The sequence below is a fragment of the Schistocerca serialis genome, chromosome 6 (assembly GCF_023864345.2).
Source record: "Schistocerca serialis cubense isolate TAMUIC-IGC-003099 chromosome 6, iqSchSeri2.2, whole genome shotgun sequence".
In the NCBI taxonomy this organism is placed as follows: Eukaryota; Metazoa; Arthropoda; class Insecta; order Orthoptera; family Acrididae; genus Schistocerca; species Schistocerca serialis.
This window is the reverse complement of record NC_064643.1, coordinates 539,416,646-539,432,388: the sequence shown is the minus strand read 5'-3', so window position 1 is coordinate 539,432,388 and position 15,743 is coordinate 539,416,646. Positions and strand designations below refer to the sequence as shown.

Sequence of the window (15,743 nt, the reverse complement as noted above, 5' to 3'; positions counted from 1 at the left end):
AAAAAATGTTTCACTAATTAGCAAACATAAGTAAGTGAAAATAGTTTGTCAACAACAATAAATATAATTTGAGAGGATTAAAATGAAAAGGTTTAATCTCAAACAAAAATAAATTGCTTAAGTAGTACCTTATAATACATTGCCTCAGTAATCGTCTCCGAAAAAGAACAACAAAGAAAGCTAAACACTTGAATACAAAATTTTAACTCATATTTTCCTATGTACCATTTGTGGTTTTTAATTCTGATGTTTAAGCTGACTGTATTCTTAGTGGGTGTACCAACTATGGTGTGATTGAGCTTTGATGAGATTGTTACACCTTTCTGCATGAAGATGTGATCATCTTTCAGTAATTATATTTGCCATGCAGCAAAAGACTCTGTCACTGGAGGAAGCAAGCTGAGGGAGCCATTGGGAGTTATTTTTCCACTACTTTATACAATTTTTGTTGATTATGTAGCTTTCATGTAAGTATCTACTGACTTACAGAAATAGATTTTTATACTGCAGTGGACTATGCACTGATGTGAAACTTCCTGCCAGAGTAAAACTTTGTGCCAGACTGTTCAAACTAGAGATCTTTGCCCCTACCCTAGCGCTTCTGCCACTCTGGAATGTATGTGATGAGGTTCTGGTGGATTGTGAGCTGTGCTAGGGTAGCTCAGTCAGTAGAGCATTTGCCAGCGGAAGGCAAAGGTCCGAAGTTTAAGTCTCGGCCAGGCTCATAATTTTAATCTACCAGGAAGTTTCATGAACTGACTTCATCATGTAGGAGAGGAGAATCTCTTACCTAGTCCTCAAATTTCATCTTCCTATAATGCACTGAAAATATAACAATATTATGAGAAGGAAAGTTGCTTTGCAAAACTATAACAACATTATGAGAAGGAAAGTTGCTTTGCATATTTGCATCTTTCTCTCTCTCTCTCTCTCTCTCTCTCTCTCTCTCTCTCTCTCTCTGTCTGTGTGTGTGTGTGTGTGTGTGTGTGTGTGTGTGTGTGTGTGTTGTTGACGGAGGCCTGTGGCTGAAAGCTTTAATTGTGAGAGTCTTTTCGTTGGGCCTATCTGCGACTCAGCATTTCTGCTGTATGGCGAGTAGCAAACTTCCTTCTCATAATATTGTTACATTCCATCCTGGATTTTCCATTGTTTGATTTATGCACTGAAAATATTCATTCATGTTCAGAAAAAAACAGAATACCTTGAACAACTAGAGATAGGATGTTCATATTCATAGGCCTTGTGCATTAGTATGTTCTGCAGAAGTGATCAGCATTTCAGCCACCTCGGTTCAGCATGTGTCCTGTTGCCTAGAAAGCACAGGACCCACCGTGGGCCATGATAACTTGGTCCACGTGTGATGGCATTGACGTATATAAGACGCAAATGGCATCCTGTGATGTAGGCATATCCCATAAATTTTCTATTGGTGGCAAGTCTGCGACATGGCATGCCAGGTTTAAAGGCTGACAGCCTGTGACACCAAGAAGACATGTGTTTGTGCAGCAACATGTGGTTGTGCATTGTTGTTGTTGTTGTTGTGGTCTTCAGTCCTGAGACTGGTTTGATGCAGCTCTCCATGCTACTCTATCCTGTGCAAGCTTCTTCATCTCCCAGTACCTACTGCAGCCTACATCCTTCTGAATCTGCTTAGTGTATTCATCTCTTGGTCTCCCTCTATGATTTTTACCCTCCACGCTGCCCTTCAATACTAAATTGGTGATCCCTCGATGTCTCAGAACATGTCCTACCAACCGATCCCTTCTTCTAGTCAAGTTGTGCCACAAGCTCCTCTTCTCCCCAATTTAGTCAAGTTGTGCCACAAGCTCCTCTTCTCCCCAATTCTATTCCATACCTCCTCATTAATTATGTGGTCTACCCATCTAATCTTCAGCATTCTTCTGCAGCACCACATTTCGAAAGCTTCTATTCTCTTCTTGTCTAAACTATTTATCGTCCATGTTGCACTTCCATACATGGCTGCACTCCATACAAAAACTTTCAGAAATGACTTCCTGACACTTAAATCTACACTCGATGTTAACAAATTTTTCTTCTTCAGAAACGCTTTCCTTTCCATTGTCAGTCTACTTTTTATATCCTCTCTACTTCGACCATCATCAGTTATTTTGCTTCCCAAATAGCAAAAGTCATTTACTACTTTAAGTGTCTCATTTCCTAATCTAATTCCCTCAGCATCATCCGACTTAATTCGACTACATTCCATTATCCTAGTTTTGCTTTTGTTAATCTTCATCTTGTATCTTCCTTTCAAGATACTCTCCATTCCGTTCAACTGCTCTTCCAAGTCCTTTGCTGTCTCTGACAGAATTATAATGTCATCGGCGAACCTCAAAGTTTTTATTTCTTCTCCATGGATTTTAATTCCTACTCCGAACTTCTCTTTTGTTTCCATTATTGCTTGCTCAATATACAGATTGAATAACATCGGGGATAGGCAACAACCCTGTCTCACTCCCTTCCCAACCACTGCTTCCCTTTCATACCCCTCGACTCTTATAACTGCCATCTGGTTTCTGTACAAATTGTAAATAGCCTTTCGCTCCCTGTATTTTACCCCTGCCACCTTCAGAATTTGAAAGAGCGTGTTCCAATCAACATTGTCAAAAGCTTTCTCTAAGTCTACAAATGCTAGAAATGTAGGTTTGCCTTTCCTTAATCTTTCTTCTAAGATAAGTCGTAGCATCAGTATTGCCTCATGTGTTCCTACATTTCTACGGAATCCAAACTGATCTTCCCCAAGGTCGGCTTCTACTAGTTTTTCCATTCGTCTGTAAAGAATTCGCGTTAGTATTTTGCAGCTGTGACTTATTAAACTGATAGTTCGGTAATTTTCACATCTGTCAACACCTGCTTTCTTTGGGATTGGAATTATTATATTCTTCTTGAAGTCTGAGGGTATTTCGCCTGTCTCATACATCTTGCTTACCAGATGGTAGAGTTTTGTCAGGACTGGCTCTCCCAAGGCTGTCAATAGTTCTAATGGAATGTTGTCTACTCCGGGGGCCTTGTTTCGACTCAGGTCTTTCAGTGCTCTGTCAAACTCTTCACGCAGTATCATATCTCCCATTCCATCTTCATCTACATCCTCTTCCATTTCCATAATATTGTCGTCAAGTATATTGCCCTTGTATAGACCCTCTATATACTCCTTCCACCTTTCTGCTTTCCCTTCTTTGCTTAGAACTGGGTTTCCACCAAAGCTCTTGATATTCATGCAAGTGGTTCTCCTTTCTCCAAAGGTCTCTTTAATTTTTCTATACGCAGTATCTATCTTACCCCTAGTGAGATAGGCCTCTACATCCTTACATTTGTCCTCTAGCCATGCCTGCTTAGCCTTTTTGCACTTCCTGTCAATCTCATTTTTGAGACGTTTGTATTCCTTTTTGCCTGCTTCATTTACTGCCTTTTTATATTTTCTCCTTTCATCAATTAAATTCAATATTTCTTCTGTTAACCAAGGGTTTCTACTAGCCCTTGTCTTTTTACCCATTTGGTCCTCTGCTGCCTTCACTATTTCATCCCTCAAAGTTACCCATTCTGCTTCTACCGTATTTCTTCCTCCCATTCCTGTCAGTTGTTCCCGTATGCTCTCCCTGAAACTCTGTACCACCTCTGGTTCTTTCAGTTTATCCAGGTCCCATCTCCTTAAATTCCCACCTTTTTGCAGTTTCTTCAGTTTTAATCTACAGTTCATAACCAATAGATTGTGGTCAGAGTCCACATCTGCCCCTGGAAATGTCTTACAATTTAAAACCCGGTTCCTAAATCTCTGTCTTACCATTATATAATCTATCTGATACCTTTTAGTATCTCCAGGGTTCTTCCATGTATACAGCCTTCTTTCATGATTCCTAAACCAAGTGTTAGCTATGATTAAGTTATGCTCAGTGCAAAATTCTACCAGACAGCTTCCTCTTTCATTTCTTAGCCCCAATCCATATTCACCTACTATGTTTCCTTCTCTCCCTTTTCCTACGCTTGAATTCCAGTCACCCATGACTATTATCTTGCTGAAAAATGGTGTCTGGGGTGTTATGCAGAAAGGGTATGGCTATGGGTCGCAGGGTGTCATTCACATAGGTCACTCTGTTCACAGTGCCCTGGATATGCAGGAACTGTGATTCGTGGTTGTACCCAATAGCACCACACACTGTAAGGGCTCAAGTTGGCACTGCATGTCATGTGCGAATGCAGTCACTGTGATGCTGCTCTCCCTGTCTGTGGCAAACCAAAGTGTGACCATCATTTTCAAGCAAATAGAACTATGTGATGCCATTCCTGCCCCAGTGATGTCATTTCGTACACCATTTCCATCTAGCATGTTTGTGCACATTCGTCAAAGGTAGGCGGAGGAGTGGACGACATGCACATAACGCATGCCATAATAACCAGCGATGCACTCGCACTCCTGATAGTGTATGATGTGTTACACTGTTCCACTAGAACTGAGGAGGAAGCAGATCTGTCCTGCAATGCCATTTGGACAAGGTGTTGGTCTTTTCGGGGGATGGTCTGAGTGGTGTGGCCTGCCCTATGGCCTTCCGTGAACCATTCGGCACACACCTGTTGCGCTGCTGAAACACACGCCAATAATGCACCCTCTTTCAAACTCACTGATTTGATGGTACAGTTTGTGGCTGCAGCTGCGAAGTATCCTGCACTTCTGCTCAAGTCACACTGATCCATTACCTTTGGTTTATAGCAACAGCAGGAGCTGAGGGCACATTTTACCAGTAGGTGATGTTGCACTGTGATATCAATGTTGAACTAGAACCTGTGGGCTGACATGATTCAAATGCTAATCATTTCTGCAGAACACAGTAATGTACATGTCCTGTGAATATGAATTTCCTATCTCCTGTAATTCAAGGTATTCTGTTTTTTCTGAACATGAGTGTACATATGTTCAAACTAATACTTTCTGAATAATGTTGGGATCCTACAATTAGTTAACCTGCACATAATTAAAATAAAGTATACAAAAACTTAGAAACTTACCTTTAGCACACATCTTTTGAGCTGCTTGATACACACATTTTTTCATCAGTTGGCTTCTTTAATGAATGATATTTAGGCACCACAAACATAGCAGTTTTATACAACATACTAATGTCCATTTTCTGCTCTAGAAAGGAACTCGCAGCTTGTTCCAAACGTTTCAGGCACTGAAAACACATTAATATCAACATTTAAACTTCACAAGAGATGTCATAAGATACAGATGAAATAAAATAACATACCTCTTCATCATTATCCTACAGAATACAGTGTACTTTTGAGGCATAAAATCACATATATCACATAATTTGCTGTCAGATGTACAGTTCGGCTTTAGAAGTGGTTTAACAACTGAAAATGCTATATTCTCTTTTCTCTATGAGATACTGGATGGATTAAACAAAAGGTTTTGAATGCTAGGCATTTTTTTTTGGTTTAACAAAGGCATTTGATTGTGTTGATTACAAAATATTGCTCCAGAAGTTGGACCATTATGGAATACGGGGAGTAGCTCACAATTGGTTTAACCTCCAACTTTAACAACAGATGGCAAAAGATCATGATTCACAGTGTTGAGAGTGGCTGTGATGTGGGATCTGAATGGGGCATGGTCAAACGGGGCAGGGGAGGGTAAGGGCAAGGATCAGTGTTGGGCACCACTCCTGTTCCTTATTTATACAAATGATGTGCCCTCTAGTGTTACAGGTAATTCTAAAATATTTATGTTTGCTGATGACCCTAGTTTGGTAGTAAATGATGTTGTGTGCAACATTGGCTCTGTTTCAAATAGTGCAGTTCATGACATCAGTTCATGGCATGTAGGAAATAAACTAACACTAAATCACAGTAAGACTCAGCTTTTACAGTTTTAACCACACAATTCAACAAAACCCAACGTTTTAATTTCACGGAATGGGCATATGATTAGTGAAACTCAACAGTTCAAATTTCTATGTGTACAGATGGATAGTTAACTGTTGTGGAAAGCCCATGTTCAGGATCTTGTTCAGAGACTTAATGTTGCCATCTTTACTATTTGAACAGTATCTGAAGTAAGTGATTGTTCAACATGAAAATTAGTCTACTTCACTTATTTTCATTTCCTTATGTAATATGGTATTATATTTTGGGGTAACTTTTCCCATTGTCACAGGATATTTTTGGCTCAGAAACAGGTGGTTCGGGTGATAAGTGGTGTAAGTTCATGAACCTCTTGTCGACCCCTGTTCACTAGTCTGGGTATTCTGACATTAGCCTCTCAATATATATAGTTTTTACCACTGTTTCTTGTTAACAATATCAGAAAGTTTCCACAAATTAGCAGCTTTCACTCTGTTAATACTCGGCAGAAATCCAATTTGTATTTTGATCACACTTCCTTAACTCTTGTGCAGAAAGGTGTGCAGTATACTGCGGCATCCACTTTCAGTAAGGTACTACAGGAATTCAAAAATCTTAGCAGTAATCCACGTGCTTTCAAATCGAAACTGAAGAGTCTCCTCATGGATCACTCCTTCTATTCTGTCCAGGATTTTCTTGAAAAATTAAGCTGATTCCTATTTTATATTGTTGACTGTGTTTACTTAAACATATGGCTTGATTTCTTTTGGGTTCATAAACATTTTATTTTACGTGTTATTACTTTATGTTGTACTTTCATGTACTGACACGTTCTATGCCCTTGGAGATTTGCTCCTTAATTTGATCCTACAGAACTAGATGACCAAATTAAAAAAAAAAGTAGAACTAAATATAAGATTGTCTCTCCATCACCCTCTAGATCGACTATGGCTGCTTTACATAGCTTGAGAAATGCTATAAGCTGGCCAGTTATATGGTGGTCATAACCTAGCATTTTATCAGAGCCACCATTATTTAAAACATCCTGCACTGACTCAGTCTATGTACTGATTAAAGCATGTTAAAATAACTGTTCCAAAGAGTTGAAACTTTCTGCTTTTAAGATGAATTTAAGCTTGTACAGTGACCTCTTCTCTTGGAGTAGTAAACTATCCTCTTCTCTTAAAGTAGGAAACCATAGTCCTAACTGAATTAAGAACGTCTAATACATCTGGGACATTTTCTTTCAAAATCTGTTTGCTCAAAATGTGCCTGAAAACCCTGTTTATACTTGTGTGGAAGACATTTATATGTGTTGAAAGCCTTAACAGTATTATTGTATGATCTGTGACAAATGTAATCTTAAATGTTTTTTTATTCCAGTTTTTGACCACAATATCAATTCTTTAGGCGATGACCGGTTTCAGTCCGTGATGACATCCTCAGATCTTTTTTATACCATGTCCTAAAGTGATAAGGCCATAATTGCATCATCAAAACATATAAATATAATCAGCACAGCATCATCACATTATATTTATATGTCACATTATATTCATACACTCCTGGAAATGGAAAAAAGAACACATTGACACCGGTGTGTCAGACCCACCATACTTGCTCCGGACACTGCGAGAGGGCTGTACAAGCAATGATCACACGCACGGCACAGCGGACACACCAGGAACCGCGGTGTTGGCCGTCGAATGGCGCTAGCTGCGCAGCATTTGTGCACCGCCGCCGTCAGTGTCAGCCAGTTTGCCGTGGCATACGGAGCTCCATCGCAGTCTTTAACACTGTTAGCATGCCGCGACAGCGTGGAAGTGAATCGTATGTGCAGTTGACGGACTTTGAGCGAGGGCGTATAGTGGGCATGCGGGAGGCCGGGTGGACGTACCGCCGAATTGCTCAACACGTGGGGCGTGAGGTCTCCACAGTACATCGATGTTGTCGCCAGTGGTCGGCGGAAGATGCACGTGCCCGTCGACCTGGGACCGGACCGCAGCGACGCACGGATGCACGCCAAGACCGTAGGATCCTACGCAGTGCCGTAGGGGACCGCCACTTCCCAGCAAATTAGGGACACTGTTGCTCCTGGGGTATTGGCGAGGACCATTCGCAACCGTCTCCATGAAGCTGGGCTACGGTCCCGCACACCGTTAGGCCGTCTTCCGCTCACGCCCCAACATCGTGCAGCCCGCCTCCAGTGGTGTCGCGACAGGCGTGAATGGAGGGACGAATGGAGACGTGTCGTCTTCAGCGATGAGAGTCGCTTCTGCCTTGGTGCCAATGATGGTCGTATGCGTGTTTGGCGCCGTGCAGGTGAGCGCCACAATCAGGACTGCATACGACCAAGGCACACAGGGCCAACACCCGGCATCATGGTGTGGGGAGCGATCTCCTACACTGGCCGTACACCACTGGTGATCGTCGAGGGGACACTGAATAGTGCACGGTACATCCAAACCGTCATCGAACCCATCGTTCTACCATTCCTAGACCGGCAAGGGAACTTGCTGTTCCAACAGGACAATGCACGTCCGCATGTATCCCGTGCCACCCAACGTGCTCTAGAAGGTGTAAGTCAACTACCCTGGCCAGCAAGATCTCCGGATCTGTCCCCCATTGAGCATGTTTGGGACTGGATGAAGCGTCGTCTCACGCGGTCTGCACGTCCAGCACGAACGCTGGTCCAACTGAGGCGCCAGGTGGAAATGGCATGGCAAGCCGTTCCACAGGACTACATCCAGCATCTCTACGATCGTCTCCATGGGAGAATAGCAGCCTGCATTGCTGCGAAAGGTGGATATACACTGTACTAGTGCCGACATTGTGCATGCTCTGTTGCCTGTGTCTATGTGCCTGTGGGTCTGTCAGTGTGATCATGTGATGTATCTGACCCCAGGAATGTGTCAATAAAGTTTCCCCTTCCTGGGACAATGAATTCACGGTGTTCTTATTTCAATTTCCAGGAGTGTATGTTTTGACGATGCTATTATGGCCTTATCACTTTAGGACATGGTGTAAAAAAGATCTGACGATGGTTATTACAGACTGAAACTGGTCATTGTCTAAAGAATTGATATTGTGATCAAAGATTGGAATAAAAAAACATTTGACAGTACTGGATCACTGTTTGTATTTGCGACTATGTCGCAGTTGGTGAAAATGTAATTTTGGCAGTGCCCTTAAGAGAAACACCAACAGTTTTTAATTGATCTTCTGACCCACTTCAAATGTTTGTTCCAGTTTCTGGACAATTAGGAAATACTGAACATATTAATACATACTTATTCAGATGCCAGTCTGAATTTCAGTAGTGCATTTTGACAAACGTATAATGCATTCCTTTGTAATTGCCTGTTCATATATCACATTTACTTGTGCAGGTACCACAATAAATTGCACACACTATGTCAGGTTTGGATTTTCATACATACTGTCACACGAGAAACCATAAGATTTTCCAGATCCATTGAGCCTTTTTTTTTCATATTTCAGTCAATGTTTGTCATAAAATTAGAAAGTCTGCTCCCTCTATACTTCTAAACAGCACCAAGTTCTTATCATACATTTGTCAGCCACTATGTCTTTGTCTTCTTTCACAATAGTTCTGGAGTGAGGAAACTGATGACCAAATTTGCAAATATGACATAAGATACTGAGATTCCCAAATGAGTGCTTAGTAACTTTTTACACAGTTTGCATTGTAAGATACCTACTGATTTATTTGAAGCTGCTTCATAAACACACAAAAACTTTTCCATTGCTGGACTTGAGCTAATTTACAATATCCATCATTCAGCCTTAGTGTGGTTCCCAAAGGAGTGATGTATTCAACAATAAAAATCTTTGACTGTCAGCTGAGAGATGTAAAAAATTTATTAAATAATGAATTTAACCTCAAACACAAACTGAAAAGTAACTTAAGAAATCATGTAAATGATAAGCACACTGCCATATTTTCTGCTGAGATGTTCTGTAATTTTAAAGCTGACTCCTTGCATATTGTAGCAAGAGGCTGCAGTTATGATCCATGGAACATGCAGATAACTAACTACCTGACTAGTCCTTAAAACAGTTTTGATCTCAAGATTAAAATATTATTGATGTTAATGGTTGACAAGTGACAAGTGTTAAGTGGTGCAATAGAAATGCAGCTATCTGTTTTATCTGTCTACTTCCACTCTCCGAATAAGTACACCTCTTTCCTCTGTTACAGTCTCACTGAAGCAATTTTAATGCTATCATTTGTAAATCTCTTGTGAATAAGACTTGGAATTACTTATTGTTGCCCTCTTGAATCCAAAACAAGCCCATAGTTCCATGAAGTTCACGTCAGAGTTTCCACCACATTTTTCCTTTTCATTACAGAAGATGAAAAGTACTGCATTTGGTTCAGAATTCTAAAGATATTGTGCCCATGTTTATTTATTTAGTTTTGATCAAGTTTTATGACTAACACTCTTCCATCATTCAGTATAACATAGCAGAAGGCTATAATATACATCATTTTTACCATTATATCTTTATTCAGACACTGTGTTTTATAAAGCAATACACAGGAAGATGCAATAACCAAAGAGGGTGTGTGGAGTACATTGTACACATGTAAAGAATAGCTGTCTTTATGTTACCAAGGTAAGAATGTAAGGGAAAAATCATAGTTTAATTTAATTAAACAATGATAAAATAAACTTACATCATATGAGCTAAAGCACTTTTTAAGAACACAATAATAAAATAAAGTTTCCTTGTATCACTCTGTTGCCATCACAAGTGTTACCCCATTGTAATAATCCTCTCAGTAAATTAAACAGTCCAGTTGTATCAGATCTCAGCCAACCACTTATTTGATTACTCATTATCTTGTAGACAACTACGCCATTGCGGGATTGTGCTGTTAGCTCATAATGTGGGTCATTTTCTTAAATGGATCATAAATTGTTTCTGACCTAGCTCACTGTTTATTTTTTGTTACTGCTGCTCACCTGTACATATTACAACACAATTTGTCACTGTGCTGACACAGTTATGAAGCAATAAATATGGGCTTACAACTGTGAAACAACAATGGAAAAGTGCAAAACAGTTTTATTTGTGTTTGGCACATTTTATACATAGGTGCACCTGCTCGAGGGTTAAAAGCATTTTAGTTAGTGTTGAGAGATGTTTTGCAGTAACTAAGGAACTTAGTGAATTTCAGATTTGAAGGTGTCTCATAGTGTTGGTGCAGTAAGAGAGTGAAGTTATTTTTAAACACAAAATAGTTTTACATACACAAGATTAAATGGAAAAACAAGTTTCTCTTTTTAATCACACCAATATCGACGACCAGTGTCCATTAGTTTGTCATATCATCAACAACTTAGTCTGTTTACATGATGTGTACAGTTGGCCTGTGACAATATATGTTCTTATGTTACCCATACTGCAAGGGATTGCTCTCCTGATAGTGTGTTTCTCATCCCATATACAACCTAGACTTTGGACATTGGACATTGAAATTTCCATTTGGTCAGAGAAATGATATGTGTGAGAAGAGAATGTCCCACTGGAAGTTAACCAAAGTCCAAAACGGAGAAGTAGTGCAGTCTGTCACCAAAGGATGGGAAACCTCATTGTATTGCATAACACATGATTGATTCATATGAGTGACTGTTATTTTTTTTTTTAAAAAAAAAGTTTTGCTGCAAAACAGTGGTGGTCTTTTATTTTATTTTATTTTTTTGCTATTCATTGCCGATAATTCAGGTAAGCTTAGTCTAATTTGTAGGCTGCTTTTTTAAAGAAATGGACTTTCAGACCTCTGAATCTATTGTGTTGACAAGTCTTTCTGCTTATTGACTGCTTTTGTATTAACAAAGTATATAACTACATTTCATTTAAGTTAAACAAGTGGTTTTGTTAACAGCACAGTGGTACTCAGAAAAGCAGCTAATAGAATGATTTAGATCTTTTAAAGTTACCAGTAGTGGGTCCGAATTTTCACTTTAATTGGCTGAAGTAGTTTAAATTTCTTTTTAAGTATGTAATGAGTGTAACTGTTAAGTAGGAAATATATGTACGTAAAGAATAGCCATACAAATAAAACTACAGGGTGTACATGAAGTCTGGGAACACTTTCAATTATTTATTGCACCAGAACTTAACATTGTATAATTGCCATACATATTGTATTTTGAAGAGAAACTCTGAAAGTTTTTTTTTACAGACATTTGATATGTGTACCTTGAGTGACCCGGAAAACGTCAGTATGGTAATCGAATTCTTGCCATATCCTTCCCAGCATGGCATTGTCAACTGTGGCAGTCACTTCCTGTATTCTCTCCCAGAGCCCTGCTACATCACATGGTAGAGGTGGTTCATACACCAGATCTTTAATGAGTCCCCTCAGAAAAAAGTCACACGAAATGAAATCTGGTGATCGGGGAGGCCATTTCATGAAACAGCTGGCCCCTTCTGTAGCACGGCCACTCCACCGACGTGGCAGCTCCGTGTTCAGGTACCCATGAACTTCACAATGAAAATGAGGTGGAGCTCCATCCTGCTGAAAGATGAACGGAGAGTCCGATTGCATTTGAGGCATCAGCCATTGCTCCAACATGTCCAAGTAGGAATATCCAGTGACAATGCTCTCGGCGAAGAAGAATGGCTCCTACAGTTTTCAATGTGACACGGCACAAAAAAACATTTACCTTTGGGGAATCACGCCCAAAATCAATGCATTAGTGTGAATGCTTTGTACTCCAGATTCGACAATTACGCCTGTTCACTTTCCTATTAGTGTGAAAAGTGGCTTCATCACTAAAAATTAAGTAATCAACAATTCCATCCCCATCCTCATTCAGTTGTTGCAGTTGTGAACAAAACTCAAAATGCTTGTCTTTGTCGTTATCATTGAGCTTCTGCACTAGCTCCAATTTGAATGGTTTCATAGACAGCTTCTGTCATAGGACTTTGCACAGTGTCATTGGAGTCATTTAGAATTCACGGGATGCATGATGCACTGATTTCTTTGGGCTACTTATGAATGTCTCTCGTATGTGCTCCACATTCACGTCACACACACACACACACACACACACACTGGGATGTCTGCTTCTCTTTGCTGGGCACAAGCAACCCGTCATAACGAATTTTTTGTGCCAGTGGTAAATGCTCTTCCTTGTCCATGGCTTCTTACCATACATGGTTCTAAACATCCATTGAACAGCTGTAGCACACTTGTTTTTGTCGAACTCCAACTTACAGAAAGCTCGCTCCACACCTGACCTCATCATGTTTGCGACTAGTGCTAACTATTGGCAAATTATCAAACTACACTGTGGTGGTATACATGCCAGGAAAAAAAAAAAAAACTTTTCAGGGTTTCTTTTCAAAATGATGTGTAGGATATCTGTACAATGTTTGGTTCTTGTGCAGTAAATAATTGAATGTGTTCGTGGACTTTATGTACACCCTGTATATGCTAATTTCACATTGTCATGAATTAAACAGTGACCTGTGTATAGAATAAATTTCCTTTACTTCATGTCTATGGTCACAATTTTTTCTTTGTCATTATAGACTGAAACCGGTAGCCTAATCAGAAAAAAAAGGTGACCATAGATGTCTATGGTCACAATTTTTTCTTTGTCATTATAGACTGAAACCGGTAGCCTAATCAGAAAAAAAAGGTGACCATAGATGTGAAGTGAAGGAAATTTATTATATGGTAATTACCAAGAAACTTAGAAATTTATTTGAGAAGTAATAAAAAGAACATTTTGCAAATGAAAATTAATCAGTTATTTAAAAAATTTTCCTGTGTATTTGATAATGTGAGATCTTCTTTATTTGTAGTGATGAAGACATCAATTTCTTCCCACTTTCAAGAATGAAGGATGGTAAACAAGAACTAACTGACACATTTAGTATTGAAGATTTTGATGTTTCTCCAGATGAAGATGATCTTAATTTATTGCCTCCAAAGCCAATGTACCAAAGATGTATTTGTTGTGTTATTCCTGCAGACTGGAAATGTAATATTATATAAACACAGAATGAGGTTCCTCTAAGAAAGTCATTCCATCGTAGGATATGACAACTTACTGTTGCTTTATTTCTTGATGTTGTACTGCTTAGTGTTATGATCTCATTTACTAAAGTCTAATTTATTCTATTGTTGAATTAAATAAATGGTTTAGAAATCCTGTTAGAAATAGTACAAAGAGCACAAATAATTTTTATTTATTGTAGTGCGTGTGACATCATGTGCACCTGTGATACAATTAACATACTTAGGAAATTACGGCTTTTATTTCCACCCATGGTTGACTGGTTCAAATGCCAAACTTTCTTTCATTCTATATTTTGCTTTCACATTAAATGCGACCAGTGACTGGAATTCCATGTTCTTCCGTAACAGACACTATTTAATTGTGAGCAAAGTGCAGTGATACTGATAGTGCATTATGTCATCTTAAATTTTAAATGCAGAGAAAATACTTGAAGAAGTACTTAACTTTTATAAGAATGTGCCAATTTTTTAATAATTTTGTTTGTAATCACTAATTACTTTGTCTAGTCATATGTTAATACAAACAGAATTACTTTAATTTATATTTACATACAAATACACAGAATGTATGTATGGTGATATTGTGTTGTGCTACATGTTATGCCAATTTTACAATGTTTGTTGCAAATATTTTTTATTGCAAAAAACTGAAAATGACTTTTGTATCCCATATATATTAAAATGCGGACAATTTATAATTTTTGAGACCACAAATAAAATTTTTCAGTTATGAATGCGCACAAATTTTATTTTTTATTAACTATTTCATTGGTTGGTTGACTATGGATAAATCTTTCATCCAGAGAAGTATTTGAAGGCAAATCAAATAGTTATAATGTACATTTACCATCAGTGCATGTCTGTTATTCATATGTAGAAATACTTTTCAAAAAATATTTCATTTCTTGTGAGGGATGTGTGTTGTTTAGGAAAATTGTGTGCTATAAATGTATAAATGAGATACCTAGCTGAGTTGCTAACATAGAAAAGCATGCAAGTGACAAAAGTAAAATTTTCAGGAGAAAGAAGAAATTTAACTGGGATCTTGAAAATGATTTATTTGTGTATTTTTATGTAAAATCAGTGCTATTTTGTGTTTTCGGCTATTATCATTAATAATTTTATCAGTAATTTTAATAATCATTGTTATCCACAAAATACAAAATTAGGAAGAACAGATTTCGTCATAGAACTCATGATGTTTTGGGTTCAGATAGTCCAGTGTTGCCAGTAAATCTTTTTTCTTGCCAGCACTAGTGGATAGTGGATATTACCAGTGTGTCACTGTTGAAGGTGTGTACGTTCTTGAATTCTGCGTATTTTCCCTTTCTCAAAACAATGTGATCCTCCCACTCTTCCATTTTTCTGAAGATTTTCTTTGTATTTATTTGTGAAAAATTTCTAACTGATATTTTAATCAACATTTTATTAATGATATTCAATGATGATGTGTTATGAACATACCAGATTCATGAGAGACATCGAAGAAATCAGTTTTATCTATAGTCTTCAGCCAAAATGGATTCTAAAATCTGCAGTTCTAACTACAGTCTGAATTTCTTCAGATACCATGGCTTTGCAGACATGCAAAATCTTGATCACAAGGCATATAAGAATGTCTGGAGACCAGAAACTTCAGTTCAGTGTAATCACAGTATTCTGCAGCCACTAGATATATTAGAACACGCAGCATCGTCCTGTTATTGTGTTCAGTGCAGTTGTCAAACCATATTTTCAGTAGTGTTTGGGTGTAAACTGAGTGAACAGAATCTTTAAAAGACATGAACAGTGTTGCTTCCATATTCTCCTCCTCCTTCAT

The 15,743-nt window shown here is 38.6% G+C and overlaps 1 protein-coding gene across 1 annotated transcript in view; it reads left to right on the top strand.

The window, feature by feature from the left end:
- Positions 1-14,109, top strand: part of LOC126484380 (protein FAM219A) — a 122,104-nt gene extending 107,995 nt beyond the window's left edge. Inside the window, exon 4 of the mRNA XM_050107868.1 lies at positions 13,708-14,109. Within this exon, the coding sequence (XP_049963825.1) occupies positions 13,708-13,900 (193 nt within the window). The 3' untranslated portion in view covers positions 13,901-14,109. The remainder of the gene's footprint in view (positions 1-13,707) is intronic.
- The last annotated feature ends 1,634 nt before the right edge of the window (positions 14,110-15,743 follow it).